This window comes from Mastigoproctus giganteus, chromosome 8 (assembly GCF_048544385.1).
Source record: "Mastigoproctus giganteus isolate SK-2022 chromosome 8, ASM4854438v1, whole genome shotgun sequence".
In the NCBI taxonomy this organism is placed as follows: Eukaryota; Metazoa; Arthropoda; class Arachnida; order Uropygi; family Thelyphonidae; genus Mastigoproctus; species Mastigoproctus giganteus.
This window is the reverse complement of record NC_143582.1, coordinates 49,038,328-49,065,678: the sequence shown is the minus strand read 5'-3', so window position 1 is coordinate 49,065,678 and position 27,351 is coordinate 49,038,328. Positions and strand designations below refer to the sequence as shown.

Genomic DNA, 27,351 nt, shown 5'->3' with positions numbered 1-27,351 from the left:
TGTCGTCCCCACTTTTCACCGTGAATGGACAGGAGCTATCTACTCCTGCAGAGATTGCAAATGCTCTAGGGATGGTATTTTCACAGTTGTCTGACTCTACGGCATACGATCCATCATTTCAAAAGATTAAAGCTTTAGCAGAAAAATCCCATCCGAAATTTAGAACTACATCCTCTTTCCAATACAATACACCACTTACTTTGGTAGAACTTCAAGAAGCTTTATCCACTGCTAAGAACAGTGCTGCTGGCCCGGATGGAATATACTACATAATGTTACAACATCTAGACAATAAATCATTATCTTCGCTACTGACCTTCTACAATCACATATTTATGGAGCATTCCTTCCCCAGCTTCTGGCGTCATGCTTTTGTACTGGCAATACCCAAACCAGGGAAAGACCATTCTATTCCGAACAATTACAGACCCATTTCGCTCACAAGCTGCCTAAGTAAAACCATAGAAAAAATGATACACCGTCGACTAATGTGGTATCTTGATTCCCAAAATATTGTCTCTGATAATTAATTTGGTTTCCGAAAACACCGATCATCTCTAGATCTCATGATCAAAGCAGAAACAGACATCAGGAATGCGTTTATCCAAAACAAACATCTAGTAAAGGTATGTCTCGACATAGAAAAGGCCTTTGACACCACTTGGCGGTTTGGTATCCTGAGAGATCTTCATTCCCTGGACCTGAGAGGACACTTACCGTATTTCATACAGAATTTCTTACAACACAGGACCTTTCAAGTCCGCTATCGGCAAGTACTTTCGCAAACATACATACAAGAAGAAGGAGTCCCGCAGGGCTCTGTACTCAGTGCAACCTTATTTGCAATTAGAATAAATCAGATGACAAAAAATATTCCAAAAGCTGTAAACTCTTACCTCTATGCTGATGATTTGACTGTCTCTTGCAGCTCGCAAAACATGAGCTTTATCGAAAGGCAGCTGCAAACATCTATAAATAATATTGAGCTATGGATGACACACAATGGTTACCGATTATCCTATCAGAAATCTAGAGTCATTCACTTTTGTAATAAACGAAAGATGCATCCAGATCCAGAGGTACAACTAACAAATCATCCCATCGCAGTGGTGAATAGCATTCGTCTCCTTGGTTTAATTTTCGATAATAAACTGAACTTCTTAGAATATATCACACATCTAAGGACTGCTTGCCAGAAAAAAATGAACTTATTAAGAATTATCTCTTCTACATCATGGGGTGCAGATCGTTACACCTTACTTCACTTGTACAGAACCCTAATCAGATCTCGCCTTGATTATGATGCCCCGGTGTATGATTCTGCTAGGGAAAGCGTGCTAGCACGTCTTGCCCCTATTCAACATTCTGCCCTCAGAATTGCTGTAGGCGCTTATAGAACATCGCCAGTGCAAAGTCTTTATATCGAAGCCCATGAACCTCCACTCAGCCTCAGGAGAAAGATGTTACTTCTGAACTATGCAGCCAAAATTCAAAGTCTGCCCTCTCACCCCAATTGGCCAATACTTAACAATCTACAGTTCCCAATGTACTACAGAAATAAACCTAGAGCAGTTCGACCTGCTGGCATCAGATTACAGGAATTATCACAAACTTGGAATATACATCTGGACAAAATCCTCCATGATCTGAACAGTTCAGATCCTCCATGGTCTTTTATTAAAGCATCCTGTGACAGCTATTTCTTAAACTGGGGAAAAGATTCGCTTGCAAATACCAATATGCAGCAACTGCATGCTGCTCACACACAAAATTACCCAAATTTTACGCAAGTATACACTGATGGATCAAAGTCTGGTAGTAAAGTCAGTGCTGCAGCTGTCTTTCCCTTTAACACTATCTCTGTTTCACTTCTCACCGAATGCGGCAGTTATACAGCTGAATTATGTGCTATCAAGCTTGCCTTAGAAAACATTCTCCAACTGTCCATCCAAAAAAGTGTAATATATAGTGACTCACAGAGTTCAATCTTAGCCTTGCAAAATTCCTCCTCAGCAACGCATCCCTTAATAAAATCTATAAAATCTCAACTGATGCATATCCATGATCACCAACAAGTTGTCATCTTTTGCTGGATCCCAGATATCCCAGGTCACACTGGGATATCAGGGAATGAAAAAGCAGACTATGCAGCCAAACATTCATCCAACATAGCATCGCCAGATTACTATGTTCCATATATGGACTACAGATCCCATATAAGAAATACATGTAAGGAACAATGGACACTTCTATGGCAATCTCAACTGAATAACAAGCTCCGTGAAATAAAACCCGAACCACAGTTTTGGGTTTCCAGTTTTTGTGTAAACAGAAAGGAAGAAGTGATCCTGGCTAGAGCCCGGATCGGGCACAGTCAGCTCACCCATATTTTTCTTCTTACAGGAAATGATCCTCCGCAGTGTATGCACTGCAACTCTGTTCTCACAATAAAGCACATACTCATTGAATGTACCTTATACACTGATGCATCGTCGAAAAGCTTCATTCAGTAATCTTCAACAACCTTTGACACTCCAACAGCTCATAGGTAATGATGCAAATCTCCTGGAATTTTTCCGCTTCTTAAAACGAATAAATCTGTATAATTGTTTCTAACTGTTTTTACAGACACCGTGAAATCCTCATCTCGTTTATAGGCGCAATATGGCCTAAGTAGCCCTTGCGCCAGAAATAACCATACCAATACCAATTTACATTGGAAAGGGAGGATGCAGATACAAACTCATTAAACTTTCTAAACTTCACGCTTACCAGGGACTCGAATAAAATACAATTTAGCATCTATCGAAAACCTAGAAACACTGGTATGCTTCTACATTATAATAGCTATCACCTGTTCACCTACAAAAGATCGATTATCTTTAATCAATTTCTAAATGGCTATAAATATTCAACGACGGAATCTGCTTTGGACTCAGAAATACAAATATTAACTAGCAGGTTCTTAAACAGGGGTTATTCCATTGCCACAATAAACCGAATTAGGGTACAGGCTAAGGATAGGATACAAAATACTACACCAACCAACAATAGTAATATCAAAAAACACTTTATTTCTGTCCCATATGTTGAACAGTGGCACAAACAGCTTAACAGATTCTTTAAAGATACCGAATTTAAAATTGTGGCCAGGCCAATACGGAAGTTACACACTATACTGAACAATCGCTCGGTTCTTTCCGCGTTCGCAACACAAATTAATGATCTGGTATACAACATTTCTTGCGGCGATTGCAACTCGTCTTACCAAGGTTCGACGCGATTTTCTCTTAATATTCGTGTAAATCAACATGAAGCCTCAGTTCGTGCTTCTCGTTCAGCACTGTCAGAATTAGCCTTTCGTGCCATTAACGAAAAGCATACTTTTTTTATTTAACAAGGCCAAAATACTTAATATTCAATGTAATTATATGCGACTATTAATTGCAGAAACCGTAGAAATTAAATTACACGAGATTTCTGTTAATGTTCGGCGGCCATATTTGATCTCCGATGCGTGGACCATTACGCGCATGCGCGAAGACAATTAATCACTATTTAAGTTTCAGGTTCAACCCTATTCAGTAATTTTCATTCCTGTGATCACGACATACGGTTGAAAAGCGTTGTCAGCTTGAGGAAGGAAAATCATTTTGAATATTTTTGTTAGATTCTTTTTAATTGCGTTAAATGATTTTTAATTGTTTTAAATTGATTTGTATTGTGTTAAATTATACAAATATACAAATATTTGTATAATTTTGTATAATATTTGTTTAATTATTTATATTTTACTCTAATGTTACCGGTAAGTTGGCGATTTTTCCGTTTTAATTTCTGGAGAGTATCATACGGAAGTGTTCTACGTACTATATTGAGGTAAACTCCTCTTATTATTTTACAAATTTTTTATGAATGTATTTCTAAATACTGATTCTTAAGAAAAAAGGTTAGGTGACCCCCTCCACTTCGGGAGGGGTTCAAGCTCCCATGGGATTCAAGTCGAAGTAACCTGACCTTTTTTCACCATTACAGTAAATGTTAGGGCATGTGTGATTAGGACAAGTTACCATTAGTGCTGCTACAGTGATACTAAACCTATGTTATCGTGTGTTGTGTTCGCTCACCAATCAGCATGTCATTTGCCACGCCTACCTGTCAATCAGTATATCATTCTCGACTTTGCTCCAGACCGATAACACCTACCGTCTGTTTACCGAGTGAGCAGTGCTAGAGTGCTGTATCGGCAAACTAATTTTCTGTGTAAGTTATCCAACGTTTCTCATCGTTCTCGTGCAGGCTTTCTTTATCTTCGCCGTTTTTTTTGTTTTAACTAAGTTCACAACTCCTTCTTCCCTTCCTGTTCTGTCTCTTATTTCTTTGCACATACTTCCCATATTGAAATTCCATATCCCTTATGTCCGAGTGACACCATTTCTCCAGTATCCCTACAATGTTGGATTTTGATGACTTAACCACTGCTTTGAATTCATCAAATTTATTTATCGTACTCAAATCATTTGTGTACATGCAAGTGTACATGCACCTGTTTTTACTCTTAGTAACCCTAATATAACCCATGTATTTGCTTGTTCCATGAGGATCCCCTGCATGCACTGTGATGCCTTGCTTTTCAGGCTGCTACATGTTCCAGTTAAAACAGTGCAAGACACCGATCCCTGCCTATGGCTGCTGTTATATATTAGCCTTTCCCCTCCACTCCTAAAGCTTTCAGTTTTCTGACCCATCTAACACTGCCTTTATAGCATCAGCAAATATCCTTGCAGCCCTTCTATATAATTGTATCCCATCCTTGTAAAAACACTCTCTCCTGTTAACAAGGTATGCTGTAAAAAATTCTACCCATGAGCCTTGCACACTCTCTCCAGGGCTGAATTGAGTGATGTCTATCATCAGGTACTCTCCTATCATGTCTAGAAAGAATTGCAGACATTTTCAAATTTAATCCTAACTTGCATGTTTTTCTCAAACTTGTCCTATACTTAAGGAAATCTTCATATCTACTATTCTTAATATCTTTAGTACCAATGTTTATAACAATATCGCCTCTTTTTCCCTTAAAAGATCATAGCTGCACCATCAAATTTTGCTCTAGGGCGAGACATACCTTGGTCCAATTCCACTTATCCATTTTGCAAAATATGGGAGAGAATACTGTCAGAAATTTTTGACTGAAATATTGGTACATACAGTTAAATAATGAAATGCAAGTGGTCATTTTTCATCTTTTAATCCTGTTAGCTATCATGTCATGTTAGTTTGATCATGTCAGTAACCTGAAGTACTTTTCAATATTTTGAGGTGTCTATTATTTGATTCTTTCAGTTTTAATGTGTGTGTCTTGATCCTGTTGGAGTTGATTTGTCAACATGTTGAGCTAGTCAGCAATGTGATTGTCATTTTTGACTTTCAGCAATTTGATTGCTTCCTAGAGTGCAATGGAAGAATGCTGTTGAGGAAAGTAGGATCTAGCCATGGTGGGTGAAAACTAACTTACCTATTGTTAGTTTTCACAAAGATGTTTTCACAACTGTGTTTTAGAGAAAAAATAATTTTATATTTCATTTTATTGAAGTTTTACTCACTTATATATGTTTTTTTGTCTTAACATTTCTGCATAATATAAAATGATTTGAAAGATGCTGCTCTTATTTAAAAGCAAACATATTTAAAATCACTGACAATTTCATCAGTTTTGCACTTGATAAGGATTTATTTTGTTAATCATGTCTTTTGGCAGCTCATTAGAAATCTAGTGCTCTGTACCTATGATATTAATAGCAAATTAGTTCTTGATCATTTTTGTTGTGTCATTAAAAAAGGAGGGGGCAATGTTTAAAAGTATTGAGTTGATTGGAAAGAGCTTTAGAATTCATGAAATTGTTTGATTTTAAAGTATTTGGTTTTTTAAATAAGAGTACGATATATTAACTTGAAATAATTTTATTTTATTCAAATTCAAAGTACATTGGGCTTTACATAATCATAGTTCTTTGCTTAATAATTTCTATATGATGTAAGAATATAATGTTTTATCAAAAAATAAATTTACCCTTTTAAATACAGGTAACCCTTGTATAACATGGTAGTTAGGTTTCTATAAAATCTTGTGTAGTTAGAAACCATGTTATACTGAACTAAGAACCAGTACAAAAAAGGGGGTTACATTCCAAGAGCTAACAAAAATATGCCGTTTCATTAACAAAACGTATATAACCCTTGTATAACACGGTAGTTAGGTTCCTATAAAATCTTGTGTAGTGAGAAACCATGTTATTACTGGACTAAGAACCAATACAAAAGGGGGGGGGGGATTACGTTCCAAGAGCTAACAAAAATACACCATTTCGTTAACAAGACTACATATACCATATCATTAACAAAACTAACAAAATTACATCATTCTAGATTTCGTGTATCTTCTGCTCCCTTTAAAAAATCATTAATCTCAGTTTGTTTGCTTTTGCTTGATAGATCTTTGTAAATTTCAATCATATGGAACCAAGCATTTTTGAAGAAGCTCCCTTTTGAACTTTGGGATCCTTTCAGTTTAAGAATCTGAATTTAAAAAATAAGATTGTAATATGCTGTTTCCACCAAATCCACTTCACCAGCCTATTTTTCTACCAGTAATTCTTGAACGTCTTCAGTAATCATAATATATGTTGCTCTGTGTGTTCAAATTGTGTGTGTTCTGAGGTTGATTTTCTCTTTTTCTGGACAAAAAACCGTGCTACCCTCTCCTGAGACTGACTAACTTAGCCACTTTGTGAAAAAGCCCCATAAAAATTCCTCCTGTCATTGATGGGATTCAAACTTAGATCTTTTCCCCCCAGTGTGGGAATGATGGCGATTCTACCAACCGTGCTACCCATGAAGGCTTCAGTAGTCATATCATCAAACCTTTCCCTCCTACCGACTTAGCAAGTTCTACTATTGCACCTATTCCGTTTTCTGCCGATTCAACCATATTTCCTGAATGAACTGACTCTGGCCATACATGGCGCACTATGGCCACAGATACCGATGCACCTAATAAATCCCCAAACAAATAATCTGGCCACACATTATTCCAACACGCATTTAATGTTGATGGTTTTTCTTCTTTGAGCGATAAAGCTATGATTCTGATACAGTCCACAATTGAAAAATGTTTCCATGTCTCCATCACTTGTTTTCCATCAATTCAATTCGGAATCAGTTGTTTTCCAAACTCCATTAATGATTTTCCAGTAACAATTTTCTGATTTAATGAGTTTCAAAGGTTGATATAATGCCTTGATATAATTAAAGAAGTTGTTCTAGGTGGTAAGAACATTACTTCAACATTTGGATGACTCAAATCTTTGGATGGCCTGGCACGTTATCCAACAGTAATAAAACTTTGAAATCTAGATTTTTCCACAAGTTCAATAGCACAACCTAACACAGGGATTTCTGAACAAAGTAAAATAGGGGATTTCCCAATTTTTTTTTTTTTTTTTTTTTTTTGGCATAACAATTAGCAAGCCAAAAGCTGGGATTCACAAAAAAAGAATGGAAATGTTGAAAAATTACATCCAGTATAATAGCAGAGTTTTTCCTGCACAAAAGCTCAAAAATACTATGTTAAGCGAGTTTTTCCACAGTTCTCTAACTGTGTTAAAGCGAAACCATGTTATATAAGTACTGTGTTGTGCGAGGATTGCCACACTTTATCAGTTGTGTTAGAGCAAAACAATGTTATAGAAGGACCATGTTATACAGGGATTGCCTGTAATGGTATTTCAAATTGCACGATAAATGTATGTACACTCATGTACTTTGTGTAAAAATGAAAGATAAAAAAAGACTGTGCATGTTGCTTATTTTTGACTTAGTTTCATGATCAGCAAAGCAATTTTAGTTGAAAGTAGCTTATGTCATACATGTTGTCAAAAAATAAGTTAAAATTTGCATACTAGTGCAATGAATATAGATTTCTACAGCATATATTTGCTGTTCACAATTATATCTAATTGTTATATCTTTAGAAGCCGAACATTATAATGCCACTACCAACACTGCTGAATCAAAATATTCACAGAATCCTTCAGGTTATACTGAGGAGTCTGACAGTTTTAACTTGGGAAATCAGCATCTTGTGGAAAGTGCAACAGATCTGACTAAAGACTTAACAAAATCCCCCCTTGAACAAAGAACAGTATTACCTGTTATAGCCGAATCTCAGGGAAATGAAATCCAGGACTCTGAACCACCAAACTCTGATCAGCATCGATCGTCATCGAGTGGTGGAACTGGGGCTTTAAGAAAATTATCTAATACAGGCTCTCAGAAGTCAGGTATTTTTCCTACTGAGCAGAATTTTGATAATCCAGGAAGTGAAGCATTAGATCTAAGTCTTCAGAACCTAGAACATGAATTGTCTTGCAGACGAAAAGATCTAATAGAAAAGTAAGTGTACCTTTACTTATTAATCAGTTTCATAATTTTTGCATGAAAAGTGTATATTTATATTAATGCTTTAGTAAGTTTTTCCCATAGCTATCAACACTGTAATGTGGTAGTTTATATGTGAGAAAAAAAAAAAAAAAAAAAGAAGTTTAGTGCACTATATTCAAAATTTAAACTTTTTTTTTTTTTAATTTCTAATATTTTTTCCTGAAATTATTAAAGCTATATATAGTTAGAATTAGGCATAAAATAATTTAATTCTGTTAAATTGGCATCTGACATTTTGGAGTGTGGGGTGCTGGTGATGCCCCATAGGTATTAAAACATTTCAGCATGTTTCAAGGACATGGAAGATTGGCTGGTAAATAAAAGAATCATCTGGTTAATAAAGATCATTTGAGTGGCAAGTGACAAGACTGCTTTAGGTATCTCCATGCACCTAACAATATAAATCTTTTTTTGAGTTAAGGCATATTTGCTGCAGTTTACACAATTGCAAACTGACTTTTTACTTGGGTAGTATATTTGGTTGTTTTGGAACTTTGAGTATTGTGCAAAAACTAAGTGTCAGTTTATTTTCTAGTAATTGTATGGAATAGTTGCATTCACAAATAGTAGTAGTAGTAATAGCGGTATATGAGCTTATGTAGCATCAGTCAAAAAAAAAAAAAAAAAACAATTTCACACAACCATTCCCTCTAAAAATTTGTCCAGTTCCTCCTTGAATTTATTTAAGCTATCAACTTCCACAATGACAGGTGGAAGTTTGTTCCAGCAATTAACCACCCACTGGCTAACAGCAAATTTCTACGCATCTATTCTACAACTGTTTTCCTCGATTTGAATTTATGCCCCCTCAGGTTTGTAATCCGAGCAAGCGGAAGAATCTCATCAGAAAGTATTATAGTGTCAAGGCATTATATGCCTCAATCAGATCACCTCGCAGGTGCCTACTTTCCAGCCATTGCAATTTGCAGAATTTAAGCCTTTCTTGATGAGAGGATCCCTTCATTCCTCTCACCAATCTTGTTGTGCTTCTCTGTACACGCTCAAGCAACTCTACATCCTTCCTAAAATGAGCCCCCCAAACCTGTATGCAGTACTCAAGGCGTGGCCTGACCATTGCCTTATACAAAGGGATAATTACCTCCTTTTCCCTGCTAGCAAAATTTCTGTATATCATTGACAATTGACCCTCTGACAGGCTGTCTACATTGTTCAGAAAACTTCATATCTGACTGCACTATCACTCCCAGGTCTTTTTCATTTTCTACCAACTGTGGTACTATACCCTAAGTGTAGTAGTACCACAAGTTGATATGTTCCTATGGGGTTACTTCTACCCATATGCAGTACTTTGCATTTGTCAATGTTAAACTTCAGTTGCGACTTCTCAGCCCATCAACCCAAATTTTCCAGATCAAATTTTCTAGTTGCAGTAGCACACTGCCATTACTGTCATTAGCAACCCTGCCAATCATCTGCAAACTTCGACACTAAGCCTGATATACCTTCATGAATATCATTGATGAAATGCTGAACTCATCTATATTGTAATCAGAATAAACCACAGTAAGATCCCCGTATCCACGGGGAATACATTCCAAGACTTACAGTGGATGGCTGAAACCATGGATATAAGCGAACACCTTTTGGCCCCATATATAAAGTGATTTTCTTGTACATACATACGTATAATAAAGTTTAATTGATAAATTAAACACACAGTAAGACATTACCAACATTTAAATATGGTAATAATAAAGTACCGCAGACTCTCGCTCTCGATTTACCGGGATTGGATTAACCAGGAAGCGGATTAACCGGGACCCTTCAATACTCCAAATCAAAAAAAAAAAAAAAAAAAAAACCAGAAATCATAAAATTCAAATAATAACTATAATAGGTATAAACAGATATTTTGCAAGTCGTAAATTAGCGACAAGAACCGGTGTTATAAGTCATCATTGGGAGCTGATATCTTGCAACTCCCGCTGTCTGCTGTCTTCACACACTGAAAACAAAAAAAAAGAGAGACAAAATGTTTAGTTTGATTTAGTGTGTCGCGTCTATTGTTGTGTTTCATTATACTGCAAAAGGACAAATTTTGTTTTGTTATGTCAGGGATGTTGGAATTTTTTTATAGCAACTATTTTTTTTTTTTTTTTTGTTTAGAAATCACGAAAATGATATGCAAATGCAAGCGTTGTGCTTTCAAATTAAACAAAAACTTGAAACATATTCAAAAGTTCGAAAACAGGGCATCCTTTAAATCTCTAAAGAACCATTATAATGTTGGTGACCAAACCATACACGACATTGTAAAAAATAAAGGGAAGCTATTCAATTTAAAATCGACATCGTACAAAAATAAAGGGAAGCATTGTATTGGACATGCAAGTAGTATGTGTTAAGTTTTTTAGTTTTTTTTCCTTGGGTAACTGAATCAGCGGATACGGGGGCACAACTGTACAGAAGAATTTTGTTGTTAAGATTTTTTTATGGAAACCCCAGAAAAGGTATTGGAACCTATAGTACTTAGTGCCGTGTATGGGCTATAGATTGAGAAGAAAGAAAATATTTTTTGACATCAGACTTGAATTTATGTTGGTTGTAATTTTTGGGAAATACATGTGAAGGAAGGTTGTTCCAGAAAAAAAAAAAAAAAAAAATGTAAGGAATGATGAACAAGGAAGGGGAAAAGTTGGTTCTGGAAGTTTTGAGTTGGATAATGAATGGATGATGTTGCAGCACATGTTTGGTCTGGTTTGGAAGAGAGTGGGGGAATTACAGATGTCAATTCAGAAGAACACTGCCCATGAAAGTATTATAGAAAAGGCATACAGCAGTATTTATAAGAAATATCCATGGAAGAATCAATTAGAAAAGGCAAGAATTATCTATAGAAATGGCCTCCCTTTGAAATCTCTATGTGACAGAGAGTGGAGAGATTTGAAACAGTTGGGTCATTAATTAACAAGGCTGCCCTCTTTTGAATGGAGTCTAGAAGCTTGAGAGAAGTTTTGGGGGCACCACTTCAGATGTGAGAACATTATATCACGGTAGAGCAAATTTGAGATTTGTACCAAATGAGAAGAAAAGTAATGCCAAAAGATAAAAAGAAAACCCGGTTTTTTTTTTGGTTTTTTTTGGATGCAGGGAAAGAAATATTTGTGATGTGCTTATGCCAAGAGAGATTAGAATTTAGGGTAATTCCTAGTAATAATAATAATAATAATTATTATTAATTTAACAGTCCCTTGTCTGTATTGTGTCATTAGAAACGTATGTTCATGAGCCAATCTGCATATGGTACAGGCTGAAAAACCTGGAATAACTCACAAAGAAAAATCCTACTCCCTCCACCTACAGCCTCAATTGAGGAGAACTTCAGAAATTCCTCCAGTTAAGGTGCCTCCGTAGCTAGGTGGGAAGGAGCAGCAGTGCGTAGCACACGCTTCTTGATTAGACCAGGGTTCGAGTCCGTCACCACCAAATACGGAGGATGCGGAAAAGTCAGGGATTGACCACCGCATATCCCGGAGCAATATGGCCTTAATTACTAATGCTCCTAAAAACCAAATAACAAACAAACAATCCTCCAGTTATTGATGGAGCTTCGAACCCAGACATCTCCAAACAATTCATTCAGAAAAACCACCATACTGTCAGGGAGGATGGTAATATCTAGTAGAGATATGCAGTTTTATCTAGCAGATTAGTTGTCATCAAAAATGAGTAAATGAGTAGTAGGCTCCTTTTTTTTTTTTTTTTTTTTTTTTTTCAAGAAATAAGAAAGCAATGAATTTTAGAGGAAATCAAAGTTAACTAATTTTTCTTTGTCTGCACTGACTGGAGATCAGCAGGACTTGGTAGAGGATATTCAAATAGTTGAAGCTGTTTGTGCCTGATATGAAGTCACAAATTGGAAGGTGAATGTAGTGTGCTGTCATCAGCAAAACTATGGATAGGTTTCTGGTGAGTGGAAGAAGATTATTAATATCCAAAAGGAAAAGAGTGGGAGAAGGAAATAAACTTGGAACACCAGAATTCATGGTGTTCATAATGGTGAAATTAGAAGATGCAGAGCCATCATCACTTGCAGAGAGCAGTCAGAGAGAAAACTGTAAGCAATTAATAAGATGGGGTCTCTGTTTAGAAGACCTCTATGCAAAACATGTTCAAAAGCTTTAGAAATGTACAGAGCAAATGCTTGAGTTTCACCAAACTTCTCTATCAAATTTGCCCAAAGATGAGTAACATAAGCCAATATATAAGCAGTTGGCGATTGGTGATCAGATGTTAAGTTTAAAGCTAGTTTAAGAGTTAACATCTGATGGATTTTCCATTACTTTGGAAAGAGTAGAGGTAAGCACAGTAAGACAGTAATTGGATGGGAGAGATTTGTAATCATTTTTAGGGCTAGCTGGATATGGGCTAATTTCCAAGCAAAAGAAAAAATAACAGTGGAATAAGAAGAAAGTACAAAAAAGTGACACAGAACAGGAGCAAGCTTGGGAGCACAGGTTTTCAGAACAAATGGAGAAATGCCATCAAGAAATGCAATACTACTACCAAAGGCTAATTATAGTTTGCGATGGCAAGCTTCAGCAAAATTATTTGTTCTATCACTTTCACTTAATGCTCATTGGCAAACTACAATCAGCCTTTGGTAGCAGTATTGCTCACCCTACTTTGTGGATTTTTATAGATAAATTAAGGAAAATTCAAAAAACTTACAATATAGATTTCGAAAGAATTATTGCTGTCCATGAATGTCCACAGAAAACGAACACGCTATGAAGCTGACCGCAGAATTTTAAATAAGGTCAATAACTGTAATCGGCAAAATAGAATATCTTCTTGATATATCCTACAACTACAATATGGATTAAAAAAGTAAAGGATTTATAGTTTTATAGTTTATTTTCCAGCATTGTTAAAAAAAATTCAAAGATGTACACTTAACTATGGAATAAATTCTCTTCTAATAAACGTGTATGTTCTTAATAAATAACATATTGCACTAATATATTTGACTGAACAAATTTCCATTAATAAATTTATAACAACCCTAAATGAAAACGTATATAATTTTCTTTTCAAAATAATTTTTGTAGCCGAGTTGACCGTTGCTTGGCGGCAATCCTGCTCATGTTCAACTTGTCTGACAAAATCTGCTGATACGTTCCATACAATAGTCCTACAATGCCCCAGATGTCATGGATGGTCCGCCTGCGGGCTTCACGGATCGCGCCCCAACTCTTGCAACATTTTCTGGAGTGGTGCTCGATGATGGACATCCAGAGCGATTGTCATCATCAACTGACATTCAACCATTTTTAAAACGGTTAAACCAGTAGTAGGTCTGCATCTTGCCTAAAGCATTGTCATCAAAAGCTTGTTTCAAGTTATGGGTTTCTGTTGCTATATCATTAGGGAGGAAAAAAAACTTGATGCAAGCATATTGCTCCCTCACATCAGCCATCACAACAATCGCAAACCACTTGAAACATGCTGCCAAAGAACTGCACATAAATATTCATTGATTCTGTCCAGCCTGATGCCATGTGGCACACTGATTCACAAAAGAATTCATGCAGTTTTACCAAGTGTCACAAGTCCATACTAGATGTAGTTCCCATGCAACATTCAAATTTCTGGAACATTTGGGTAGCACCTCATATTACTGTCTAACACTCATTTAGAGAGGGTTTCCCCCATGGGTTATTCCAGGTGGATTCATTTTTCACCCCACCAAGCATGCAAATCAGCTAATGAATGCACTTTTACAGAGAAATATACTATACGGATGTGAGCTTCAGTGGCCAGTATATCCAAACAGGACCCAAAGCTTTGGCATTCCGGCACCAAAACATTGCGAAGAGAAGTGGTACTTGCACTGTCATGAATAGGATATACATATTTGACTTCTCTCCATCTACTCACAGGAGAGGATCCTCCTCAGTGTCCATGCTGTTCAGCACATTTAACTATGAAACATATCCTGATTGACTGTTCTCGGTATCAACAGGACAGAACATCCATCCTGTTTTCCCTGAAAAATCTTCAAGAACCAATGACATTATGATGTATTATTGGCGATGATGCAAACATCAATGAATTTTCTCTTTTTCTAAAAAAATTGGACTATATCATAAATTCTAAAAAATCTTGGTAATAAAAATGAAGTGGTTACACCTGAATTTTGTTTTTAACATTTTCCTATGAATAGGCACACTATAGCCACAGCAGCTTATGTGCCTTTAACCCCATAACATGCACGCGTGTGCGCTCACACACACACACACACACCCTATCTATTAAGTGTATCTCATCCCTGTAGAAGCACTCCCCTGTTAACAAGAACAGACTATGCTAAGAAAATTCTACCCCACGAGCCTTGCATAATCTCTCCGGAGCCAAATTGATCGACAAGACTCTCATTATATATTTCTCTGTATCATGTGTTGGCAGAATTGCAGACACTTTCAAATTCAACTCTAATTCCTCTAATTCCTCTAATTCTCAACTTTTCCTCAACATTGCCTTGTACCTGTCAAGTAACTCAGCAGATCTCCTACTATTAATGTATTCAATGCCAACATGTGGAACAATATCATGTTTTGTGCCCTTAAAAGATGATAACTGATCTATAACACCATCAACTTTTACTGCTGGTGGACATACCCTGGTCCTATTCTAACTATCCTTATTGCACAGTATATTTCATATTTCCTTGACATTAGTATCACCAGCAGTATCTACCTCCTCTGGGATTAGCACATTCTGCACTGGGGGGTTGCTGCTTTGTTGCTGAAGTGTGAACTCTGGAATTCAGTTGGACAACTGAGATCTTGATGGGCTCCCCAATTTAATACCTTCGAGGGCATTCACCCTACTCCTCAAGCTCTCGTATAGGCTTATCACAATGCTGAGTTAGCACCACACACAGACATACCCCTTGACTATGTGAAACTTACTCCAGAAAGGTCTGCAAACATTGCACATTTCTTCAGGCCATGATTCAAAGGAGAATCGCTCCTTCAGAGCCCATTGCTTTGCTGCTCTAGTCTGGGAATAATTTCCATTTAAATTCAATATAATTAAGAATACTACACTTAACTAATATACTTAAATGCAATAATAAAACTAGCCTAATTCACCAGTAATATGCAATAATAATGAGTACTAGCTTATCAAGTTTACATTATGTGTATTATGTTATCCAGTTTTTGTTGGCATAAACTTGGTATTATGTTATCTAGTTTCTAGCTGAACAGACAAAAAAACAGTTGTCTTTTTGCATACTTATATCACTTTGAGCGTACTCATATCACCCAGCTTCACTTTTGACAATTTAGGTTAGGACAATACAGATCTTCTTGTAGCTCCCTACTGATCAAATAAAACATGTCCTCCTTTGACTGTTCATACAGTCAAGCTGCTCAACTCAGAACTTTTAAAGCCCTTTAAATCTGGCATAAATTAGAACTGAGTTATATTCTTGATTATACAGCTAATCTGACCAACTTATTTTGCTTTTTTAAAGCAGGTTCATTTATCGAACATTTCTAAAAAATCCACACTTAGAATGAATAATGGAATTCAAATAATGTACTGTGACAGGCACAATTTGGATTCAGTTGCCCTCATGTCACAAAACCAAATTCAACAACTAGAACAAGTTATTAAGGAGTGTCAGAATACTTTTATTACGGTAGTATATATAAACATATATGTATAGTTCATGATATATTTTACCTCTTGTCTGAAAAGCAAAAATATGATTAGAAGTATGACAGTAAGTGAACAACTTAGTAAATTCAAAATTTTGATTAACAAATTCACCAGTCAGTTGGACTACTTTATCTAAAATATTAGATGAAAGTTTTTGTAATACTATATTTCAAATCATTAAACCATTTAACCAGTTAACTGAATCTCTAACATTTACAGTTTAAAAAACTGTAAATGTTAGAAAATTACGAAACTAAGTTTCTGGATAACTATTCTAGATTTCTGTTTGACACAATAAAGATGTAGGTTATAAATGAAATAAATTGTTTATGTACTTAATTTTCCACTAAATTTAAATACATTTGTATTGGATGTTTGTCTTTGAGATCTTATATTATTTAAACAACCTTAAAAAATATTAACCCGGATCTGGGCTCTTCGCGAATTGTTATTGAAACAATTTGGAATAAACTTCCACAACAACAGGTGGAAGTTTATTCCAGCAGTCAACCACTCGCTGGCTAAAGGCAAACTTCCTAACATCTATTCTACAACCATACTTCGTCAGTTTGAATTTATGCCCACTCATGTGCATAGTCTGAGCAAGATGAAGAATCCCATCAGAATTGACCTTGCGCAATCCATTCAAAGCCTTAAATACTTCAGTTGAATTACCTCGCAGGTGCTTAGTCTACATCTCCCTGTGAGATGCCCTGGCATCCTGTCTGCATTGCTCAGAGAACTTCATAATTGACTATGCAATTACCCCCAGGTCTTTTTCATTTTCCACTATCCTGAGTGTAGTATCACACATTTGGTATTTTGAACTGGGATTACTGCCCCACACGCAGCACCTTGGATTTGTTGATGTTAAGCTTTAATTGCCACTTCTCAGCCCATCTGCCTAATTTTTCTATATCTTGTTGCAGTAGCATACCCTGATTACTTTTATTAATCACCCTGCCAACCTTGGTATCATTTGCAGACTTAGTCATTAGACCTCATATACATTCATCAATATCGTTAATCAACACAGGAATCAAAATGGATCCAGCACCGAACCCTGTGGTTTCATGAAAATTGATGTCCACTGATAACTGCTCTCTGTCTTCTCCCATTCATTTATTCATAGTAGTAACTTGCCCTTAATGTCACAGTGTTCCAATTTGTGCAGCAGTCTTTTATGTGCAACAATATCAAAGGCTTTTCTGATATCCAAGTATACAGTGTCAAAATTATTTTAGCATCCATTGCCTTGTTATTACATCATGGTGTCCAATCAGATTGGTCAGACAGGATCACTCTTAGAAACTCAAGCTGTTACTTCAGTATAATTGCATTCCTATCTAGATAGTCCTACATTACTTCTTTAATCAGAGACTCCATTATTTTACCTGGAACAGATGTTAAGCTAGCAGGTCTGTAATTACTTATATCGCCTTTTGGTCCTTCTTTGTGAATTTCCTTGTTATCACATCATGGTGCCCAATCAGATTGGTCAGACAGGATCACTCTTAGAAACTCAAGCTGTTACTTCAATATAATTGCGTTCCTATCTAGATAGTTCTACATTATTTCTTTAATCAGTGACTCCATTATTTTACCTGGAACAGATGTTAAGCTAGCAGGTCTGTAATTACTTATATCGCCTTTTGGCCCTTCTTTGTGAATTGTGGATACATTCGCATATGTCCAGTCTGTGGGAACCTCCTTTGCTGCCTTCCTTAATATAATAAGTTTGATCCCATTCATCCCAGGTGCCTTTTTTTATGTTTAGCTTCAACAATTTCTCTTCCACTTTTCTCTCAGTTATCACAAAATCATTTAGCTCCCTTTTAGAGTTTGATAAAACTATTGGCATCCCTCCCTTCCTTAAAGAATTCTTCATGTGCGAATATAGAGGCAAAATATGTATTCAGTTTGACTGCAACCTGAGCAGGACCATCAACAGTTAGACCATTAACATCAAGTGGCATATGCTTCGAGAGCTTTTCCCCTGTTCGGTGTTTCTTTCCATCATGAACCAATATTATTCAACCCCTTCCTTCTCTTGAAAACATAAGCAAAGAAGTCTTTGCTGCTTTTATTTGCATTCTTTGCCAGATTTCTCATAATCTGACTAAATCTCCTTTGTGTTATTTTAAAAATCAACAAGAAATAATTCAAAATTTTTCTTTTTTTGATGTCATCTTTGTCTTAAGTCTTTTCTGAATGCTTTAAAAATTTTTTTTAATTAAATTTTGCAAATGAAAATCCCTTTAGACTTCTTTTTGGTGAGTAAAATGCAGTGGGCTTCATTGAATACATGCAATTAGATGCCAGTCTGTCAATAACCTGAGTACCAGGTTATTGACAGAAAGGAAGGAGGGCACTGACTTTAAAAATTACAGCTGTGAATTACAGGCTCCGAAAAGCGATAAGTGTTTGCCTTTTTATTTACCTAATTGTTATTTTATATTGTACTTTATACGTACTCTTATAGTTATAGTTACGCTGCTTATTTTTATTTTTAATTTAGATAAAGAGTTTTTGCAGATTACTACTTAATATACTTAAAACCGTTATTTTGTTCAAATATTGCAGCCATTGTTTTTGTATAGAGTAGTAGGGAATTCAAATTTTTAATTGTGGTAACTAGGTAGTGTTAATTATATAGCGTAATACGCATCACTGCATTTAGGATTCTATTAGATAGCGTAGTATTGACAATTATTTAATTAAATTTATTGATCTTATTAATTTAAAATATCATGCCCCAGACTAGAGCAGCAAAGCAACGGGCACAAAGTGGCAGGAGTGCCGTGACTCGGGGGAGAACTGGGGGGGGGAGCGATTCTCCAATGCATCACAGCCTAAAAAAATGTGCAACTTGTGAAATGTTTGCCGAACTCTCTGGAACAGAACATGATCTAGCCAAGGATGATCTCTTTGTGTGTGCCAGGTGCAGAGAGTGTCTAGAAATTAGGCATCAACTCAGCGTTTTACTGGGCATCTATGAGAGCTTGAGGTGTAGGGTAGATGCCCTCGAAGAAATTAATATGAAGGGCCCGTCAAACTCCCAGCTGCCCAGCTCAACGTCAGAGCTCACTCCTGAGCATCAGGCAACACAGCGGCAATCTCCAAGGCAGAATGCTGGTCCCAAAGGAACTAGTTATTGTTGGTGACTGTATTGTCAGGGAGCAGGGAATATATTGTGTAAAAAGGATAGATGGAACAGGACCAGGGTATGTCTGCCAGGGGCAAAAGTTGATGACTTTGTAAAGCCTATATCATCTTTTAAGGGCACAAAAGGTGATATTGTTGTACATGTTGGCACCAATGACATTAAGAGTAGGAGATCTGAAGATTTACTTAACAAGTACAGGTCAATGTTGCAAAAAAAGTCGTGAGTCAGGGTTAGATTTGAAAGTGTCTGCAATTCTGCCGAGACACGATTGGAAGGAATACATGATGTGAGCCTTGTCGATCAATTCGGCCCAGGAGGGAATGTGCAAGGCTCAAGGGGTAGAGTTTTTTTCAGCGTGGTCTGTGCTTGTTAACAGGAGAGACTGCTTCAACAGGGATGGGATACACTTAAATAGAAAGGATGCAAGAATATTTGCTGATGTTATCGAGGCAGTGTTAGGTGGGTCGGAAAACTGTTAGCTTGGGGGAGGGATTCACAGACTAAAAGTTTAAAATTAGCCGCAGGCAGAGGTGAAGGTGATTCTTGCACAACTTCTATTAGAATAAGTAGTGACCTGGAGCGAGGGGTGCTGGGGATTTCAGGGACTGATGGCAGTCATCGTGAAACAGGTGGGTATATGGAATGTGTTAGGGTAACTAATAATAAGGATAGGTACATGTATACTTGCATGTATACCAATGCTAGAAGTATAGTAAATAAATTTGAAGTGTTGGTCAAGACATCAAAGGCGGATATTGTTGGGATAGTAGAGATGTGGTGTCACACAGATATAAGGAATACAGAACTGGAATTTGGGGAGTACAATGTGTAGAGAAAGGATAGACAGGATAGGAAGGGAGGAGATGTTATGCTGTTAATTAAGAAAAACATAAAATCAAAAGAAGTGCATCTAGTTGATATAGATGAACAGTGCACTGTTGAGTCAGTTTGGTGTGACATAAGCGCTGCGAAAGCAAAAATAAGAGTAGGAGTGTGTTGTAGGCCTAATGTCTTGAATGAGTACAATGAACAATTGTACAGAGAAATAGAGTGGGCTAGTAAATCAGAATGTCTTATAATGGGGGATTTTAACTTCCCAGATATTGACTGGAACTCATGGGTTGGTCACTCATACACTAGTGAGACTTTTGTGGATTTATTGGATGATTGTTTTCTACAGCAGCATGTCCGAGAGGCAACCAGAGAGGGTAATACTCTTGATCTGGTTATCAGCAGTGATCATTTGTGTATTAAGAATTTGCAGATAAAGGAACCACTAGGTGGCAGTGATCACAGTGTACTGATGTGGGATTTACTTAAAGATATAATTACCATCAGGAGTAAAGGAAAGGGTTTTTGCTTCCGTAAAGGTGAGTACAGTGGTCTCAGACAGTTTTTAAATTCTGTACAGTGGGATCAACTGACGATGTTACCAACAGTAAATTCTAAGTGGGAAGCATTCAAGGAATTAATCATGGTTGCTACTAAAAGTTTCATACCAACTAAGAAATATCGTTCAAGGTTTAGGCCTAAATGGTTATCAAATGAACTGACGATATCAGGCATTTTTCTTCTCTGTCATGAGACTCATGACAGAGAAGAAAAATGCATGGGACGCATATAAGCTAGTCTGTAATCAGGTCACAAAAGAGGTTAGGCAGGCGAAGGCAGATTACGAGAAATCCTTGGCAAAAGATGCTTAGAAAAACAGCAAAAATTTCTTTACTTATATAAGCTCTAAAAGGAAGGGGATGAATCTGATTGGTCCACTTGACATCGATGGTTCGACTGTTGATGATCCTGCTCAGATAGCAAACAAACTGAATGAGTATTTTGTATCTACATTCACACATGAGGATGTCAAATGTTATCAAATTGTAGCAGGGTGCTTAATGATTTTATAATAACTGAGAGCAAAGTGGAGGAGAAATTGCTGAAGTTAAACGTAAGAAAGGCACCTGGGATGGATGGGATCTATCCAGTTATATTAAAAGGAGGTGGCAAAGCAACTAAGCAATCTCTTAGCCATAATTATGAGAGCATCATTGGACTCGGGGGAGGTCCCACAGACTGTAGATGTGCAAATGTATCCCCAGTTCACAAAGGGGGATCGAAGGGTGACATGAATAATTACTGACCAGTTAGTTTAACTTCTGTTCCGGGATTATTTGGATTTTATTTGGATTTCAGGAAAGCTTTTTGACACTGTTGCGCATGGAAGACTATTGTATAAATTGGAGCAGAATGGTATTAAGGGTAAGTTGCTACAATTGATAAAAGGATGGTTGAGTGGGAGAAGACAGAGGGTGGTGATCAGTGGGTGCTGCTCTTCGTGGACTAATGTTACTAGTGGAGTCCCACAGGGTTCGGTGTTGGGTCCTCTGTTGTTTTGTATATTTATCAATGATTTGATGAAGGAATATCAGGCTTAGTGTCGAAGTTTTCAGATGATACAAAGGTTGGAAGGTTTGTAAATGACAGTAATGGCGGTGTGCTACTGCAACAGGATCTAGATCATTTGGGCAGATGGGCTAAGAAGTGGCAACTGAAGTTTAACCTTGACAAATGCAAAGTACTGCATATGGGTAGAAATAACCCCAGAGATACGTACCAACTGTGTGGTACTACACTTAAGGTGGTAGAAAATGAAAAAGACCTGGGAGTGTTTGTGCAGTCACATATGAAGTTTTCTGAGCAATGCAGACAGGCTGCCAGGCAGGTCATGGGACTTTGTCAATGATATATAGGAATTTTGCTAACATGGAAATGGAGGTGATTGTCCCTCTGTATAAGGCAATGGTCAGGCCATGCCTTGAGTACTGCATACAGGTCTGGAGGCCTCATTTTAGGAAGGATGTAGATTTTCTTGAGCATGTACAGAGAAGGGCAACGAGATTGGTGAGGGGAATGAAGGGAGCCTCTTACCAAGAGAGGCTTAAGTTCTGCAAATTACAGTGGCTGGAGAATAGGCACCTATGCGGTGATCTGATTGAGGTGTATAAGGCCTTGAATGGGTTGAGCACGCTGAATTCTGATGGGATCGACCGCTTGTTCAAATTACGAACCTAAGGGGACATAAATTCAAATTAAGAAAAGACAGATGTAGAAAAGATGTGCAGAAATTTGCCTTTAGCCAGCATGTGGTTAATTGCTGGTACAAACTTCCATCTGTTATTGTGGAAGTTGATAGGTTAAATAAATTTAAGGAGGAACTGGACTGGCATTTGGAGGGAATGGTGTGATTTTTTTTTTTTTTTTGGCTGATGCTGCATAAGCTCATACACTTGCTTTCTTGCATCACATGCCACTACTACTACCATTGCATGAAGTGTAAAGTGTGCATCAACAGTTTGATTTCAGATGATGCTTGAATGTCACAGAGTCAGGGAGTGTTACTAACTGGAGAAAAGCTTGTGTCAATGAAGCCAGCTCACTGTTAATACGTGATGCCACTGAACATGTGCATATAATTAGGTATAATCTGATTCCTGCATTTTTCTTGTTTGCACAATAATTAACAGAGATTTTTTATAATTTCAATGGAGAAATGAAAGAAAACATTTTCAAAAACAGCTGTATGGAGAGACTAGATGAAGAGCATGACTTTCTGAAATACTGTCTGTGGTTTTAGTGACCCTGTGCACCCAGTTGGGGATCACGATGGACACCAGTAGTTAATTTTTCAAATGTCATAAGTTTTCTTTCTTTCTTGCTTCAAGTTTAGATCAGTGGAGAGAAAATATTCAAAGATACTTTGATCTTTGATTCTTGAGATCAGAAATTATTAGTAAATTTCTTGATAAATAACTCAATTCTCAAACTGATGATTGTAGTAAAATGCAGAACTGCATTGTATTTTTTATTGCACTTTTTTGTAGCATCTTGCAACTTTTTTAATATATGTATTTCTTTAAAGTTTAACAAACAATTATGTTTAGCCAGTAGACATTACCATCATGTAGTCCAATAAAATGAGATTTTACTGTACTTTGAAATGAAGACACACACATACAAACTGTAGACCACTAATGAAAATACTGCTTTTGTCAATCATATAGGGTTTCTGATAGATGGTCATTTATGTGTAACATTTATATACATTTTTGTAGATTCTCGTATACATTATATTAATGTTAATTGTTAATAACTTGAAACCAGTTGAAAAAACTTGAAATTCCCCAAAAAAAAAATCAAAAATTATCTTATGTCCTCCACTTGATTGGGTGCTATTGATTTACTTATTGCAAATTATACACTATCACAGGAAACTTTTCAAAAAAAGGTTTCCAAAATAGCATGTTTCCCAATGTGAATCAAACATCGTGATATTTGTTTCTCATTGGTTGCTCATAGATAACTGACAGCTACTATTATTTTTAGAATTTGATGTAAATCCTTTCATCATGCATTAGTTTCTTGAGAGTTTGAGAAAGTAGTGTATCACTTACTCAAGAAACGTTCTTTTTGCTGCTGAAACAGAAGCAGCCTCAGGAAAGTTTTGTGTATGTCACACTCCATGTCTAACATTAAAAAAAATATATATATGTGTGGGTGTGTGTATGTAAAAACATAAACAATACCCTACTCACAAGTTTGAATAACATAGCTGTCATCATGATTAGCAATGAGGACAGTGCTGTAAATGGGTGTACAACACACCAGCAACCAAATTTCATGACCTACAGACAGCTTCCATTCATTCCATAAACAATGTATTTTTTTTTAGTAATTGAAGAGAAATATAATAAAATATAAATGAGGACAAGAGAAGCACATGTAAAACACCACTATTTGAGAACTGTCACTGGTAACAATTATATTTATTGTCTTTCACATGAATATGATGTTATGTGAGTATTGTAAGTTGTTATTCTCCTGTCCATTTTAGATACATGCCCCACTTTTTCTTAGCAGTTTATTTCTAATATATGCATATATACAGTATATTTTTCTTCTCACCCACTAAAAATGAACCATGCCATTATTAAGGTAGTGCCAGTTATGTCAAGGGTCTTCTTATCAGAGTAGGATTACATTCAATTCACCAAAAATACCCACCCAACTTCTTTTTTTTTGGCAGTGAGTGAAGGCAAATTTTATTTTGCACACCACTTGCTACAAATGTTGCCATGAACCTGGTAATGAGAAATACATCAAGGTAGAGTTTGAGTGATGTCAAGCAGTGCTGATCTCCAGGTAATTCTCTAATAGGATGAACAAAATTTAGTTAGCTTCATTCCTTTTACAATTTTCCTGTCTCCTTTTTCATAAAACAAAACCAGAAAGAATGTCTAGAAATGTGAATGTTATCGAAGATGGGCATGGGAGCAGCCCAACTTCGATAACATTCGCATTTCTAGACAAGATCATGCATTACCAGGGATAACACTGAACTCTCTTAGCATATATCACAAACATATAACATATCACAAATATTGCTTCCTCTGCATTGAAAAATAAAATGGGTTTTCTTTTTTTGCTCTCAGCATTACTTTTCTTCTAAAACAGCTACTGACTGTGTACAAATCTGAAATCCACCCTACCACGGAATATTGTTCCTACGCCTGGAGGTTTGTGGGGGCCCCAAAATCTTTCTTAAGCTTCTAGTTGTCCAAAAGAGAGTAATTTGGTTAATTAATGACCTATCTCTTACAAAAAAACTCTCTCCACCCCCTGACAGCTTTTATCAAATTCAATTGCCACTTCTCAGCCCATCTGCCCAACTTTTCTAGATCCTGATGCAGTAGCACACTAAACCACAATTAAACATGAAACTTAACATGCTTTTTGTTTTTTAGCCTTTTGTTTTTTCATTCATTTAAGAATAAAAACTCTTTTTATATTTAGGCATAATGTTGAACCTGTAGTCAATCTTCATTTTAGTGGACAGGGTGTAAACAGTGGACTGATAACTGTAGATGTAGCAAGTACAAGTCAGCAACAGTGGCATAATTTGCCTACCATTCATGATCATCATGCTTTTCCAAATACCAGCCAGACTGAAGAAAGTGTACATTATTGCAGCAAGCAATCAGGAGAAAATGTATCATCAGTAAGTTAACTTGCTTATCTGTCTAGCACAGATTCATTTTTAAAAAACAAAATTTGTGGATAGATAGAAAGCAATGTCCAGGGATTTTGAATTACCAAGAAATGTTTAAATGGTGAAGGTAAAGACAGCCAACATGAGAACCATGGCAAACTGTGGGAAATTTACTGGACAAACTGATTTTCCACTACAACTGTTTCTCCCTGTATTCTTGGTAAATAGACATTGCATGCCATCAGTAGCGGCAATAGAAGTCAAGAAGGATATATTGATTGACATGTAAGTGTGACAGACTATAACATCATAGCATTAAGTGATTGATTGACGTTACAATATATATATTTAGAATCTTTCTTTCTTTTCCTATTATTTCCTAATCTAACCTTTAAAGTTAGGTTAGGTTAGGAAATATAAGGTAAAATAAGGGAACCTTTCCTATTATTTCCTAACCTAACATTGAAGGTGAGGTTATGAAATATAACGAAAAGTAAAGAAACCTTTTCCTTTTTTCCTAACCTATGTATGTTTTTAAGATTAGGTTAGAAAACCTAACCTTAAAAACAAAAAAAAATCAGTAATATGGTTTTTTAATAGCAAAAACACTCATGAACTCCAATAATCTGCTTTTAATAATGAGAAAAAACTAATCATTACATTGTCTGTTATGCCTGCATGTCAATCAATACATCATTTTCGACTTGTACTGCCACTACCTGGTGCCTCCGTAGCCAGTTGGGCAGGAGCAGTAGTGCGTAACACACACTTCTTGATTAGACCGGGGTTTGAGCCTGTCACCACCAAATACGGAGGATGCAGAAAGGTCGGAATGACCACCGCATATCTCCGCAGCAATATAGCCTTAGTTGCTAATGCTCCTAAAAACCAAATAACAACAACAACAACTGCCACTACTGATAACACACACCATCTGTTTACCAAGAATGCAGGGAGAAAACTGCAGTAGCAGCAAACCAGTTTGTCCGGTAAGTTTCCTGAAATTTGCCGTAGTTCTCGTATTGGCTTTCTTTACCTTAGCCATTTAAATAATTACGAATTGAATTTAGATTTATTTTGTAATTAAACTTCTGTAGCCAAAGACATTATTACGTGGCTATTTTTTCTTTTATTGTTTTTTTAATTTCTTCAATTTAAATTACTATTTGTGATTTCGGTATTTATTATTGGGAGGTGGGAGCAGTTTATCCAGCTTGTCCGTTTTCATTTTCAAATTTAAGTAATGTTCTTTCCTGTTTTACAATTAGTTAAACTTGATAATTTCCAGAAATAGATACAGTGAAACTAGAATGCATCCTTGCAGTTAATGCCATTTTGTTATTTTGGTTTTTTAGGAGCATTAGCAACTAAGGCCATATTGCTCCGGGATATGCGGTGGTCATTCCCTGACCTTTCCGCATCCTCCGTATTTGGTGGTGACAGGCTCGAACCCCGGTCTAATCAAGAAGCGTGTGCTACGCACTGCTGCTCCTTCCCACCTGGCTACGGAGGCGTGTTAATGCCATCTTGGTCTAAATAAGAACACTAGAGACCTATTTGACACTCACAAAGGATGCTTTTTATAAAAAGACAGCTTTTTTGAGTATTGCTATGTCTCTAGTCTTATCACTTAGAGTTTTTGACTAGTTTCATCTAAAAAGTAATTTTTGATTAGCAGAGACATCTTTTAGAGGACAGATCATGCAGTAACAAAGGAACTAGATGAAAATAATAATTTTGACATCATATATTTAGATTTCAGTAAAGCATTTGACACCTCCGCATGAAAGACTGTTGCACAAATTGGAGCAGTGTGGCATTACTCTAATGCAACATTGCCTAATGCGAGTTACTGCTATGGATAAAGAAATGGTTGAGTGGGAGAAGATGGAGTGGTTATCAATGAGCACTGCTCTTCTTGGACTAATGTTATAAGCAGAGGCCCTCA

At 36.5% G+C, this 27,351-nt stretch overlaps 1 protein-coding gene across 2 annotated transcripts in view; it reads left to right on the top strand.

Annotated features, from left to right (window-relative positions):
• Window positions 1–27,351, top strand: part of LOC150081523 (DDB1- and CUL4-associated factor 6-like) — a 328,354-nt gene that overhangs the window by 192,510 nt on the left and 108,493 nt on the right. For both annotated transcript variants that reach the window (XM_090380016.1, XM_090380015.1), the window contains exons 11-12: window positions 8,034–8,454; window positions 25,208–25,412. In XM_090380016.1, the coding sequence (XP_090236142.1) occupies window positions 8,034–8,454; window positions 25,208–25,412 (626 nt within the window). The remainder of the gene's footprint in view (window positions 1–8,033; window positions 8,455–25,207; window positions 25,413–27,351) is intronic.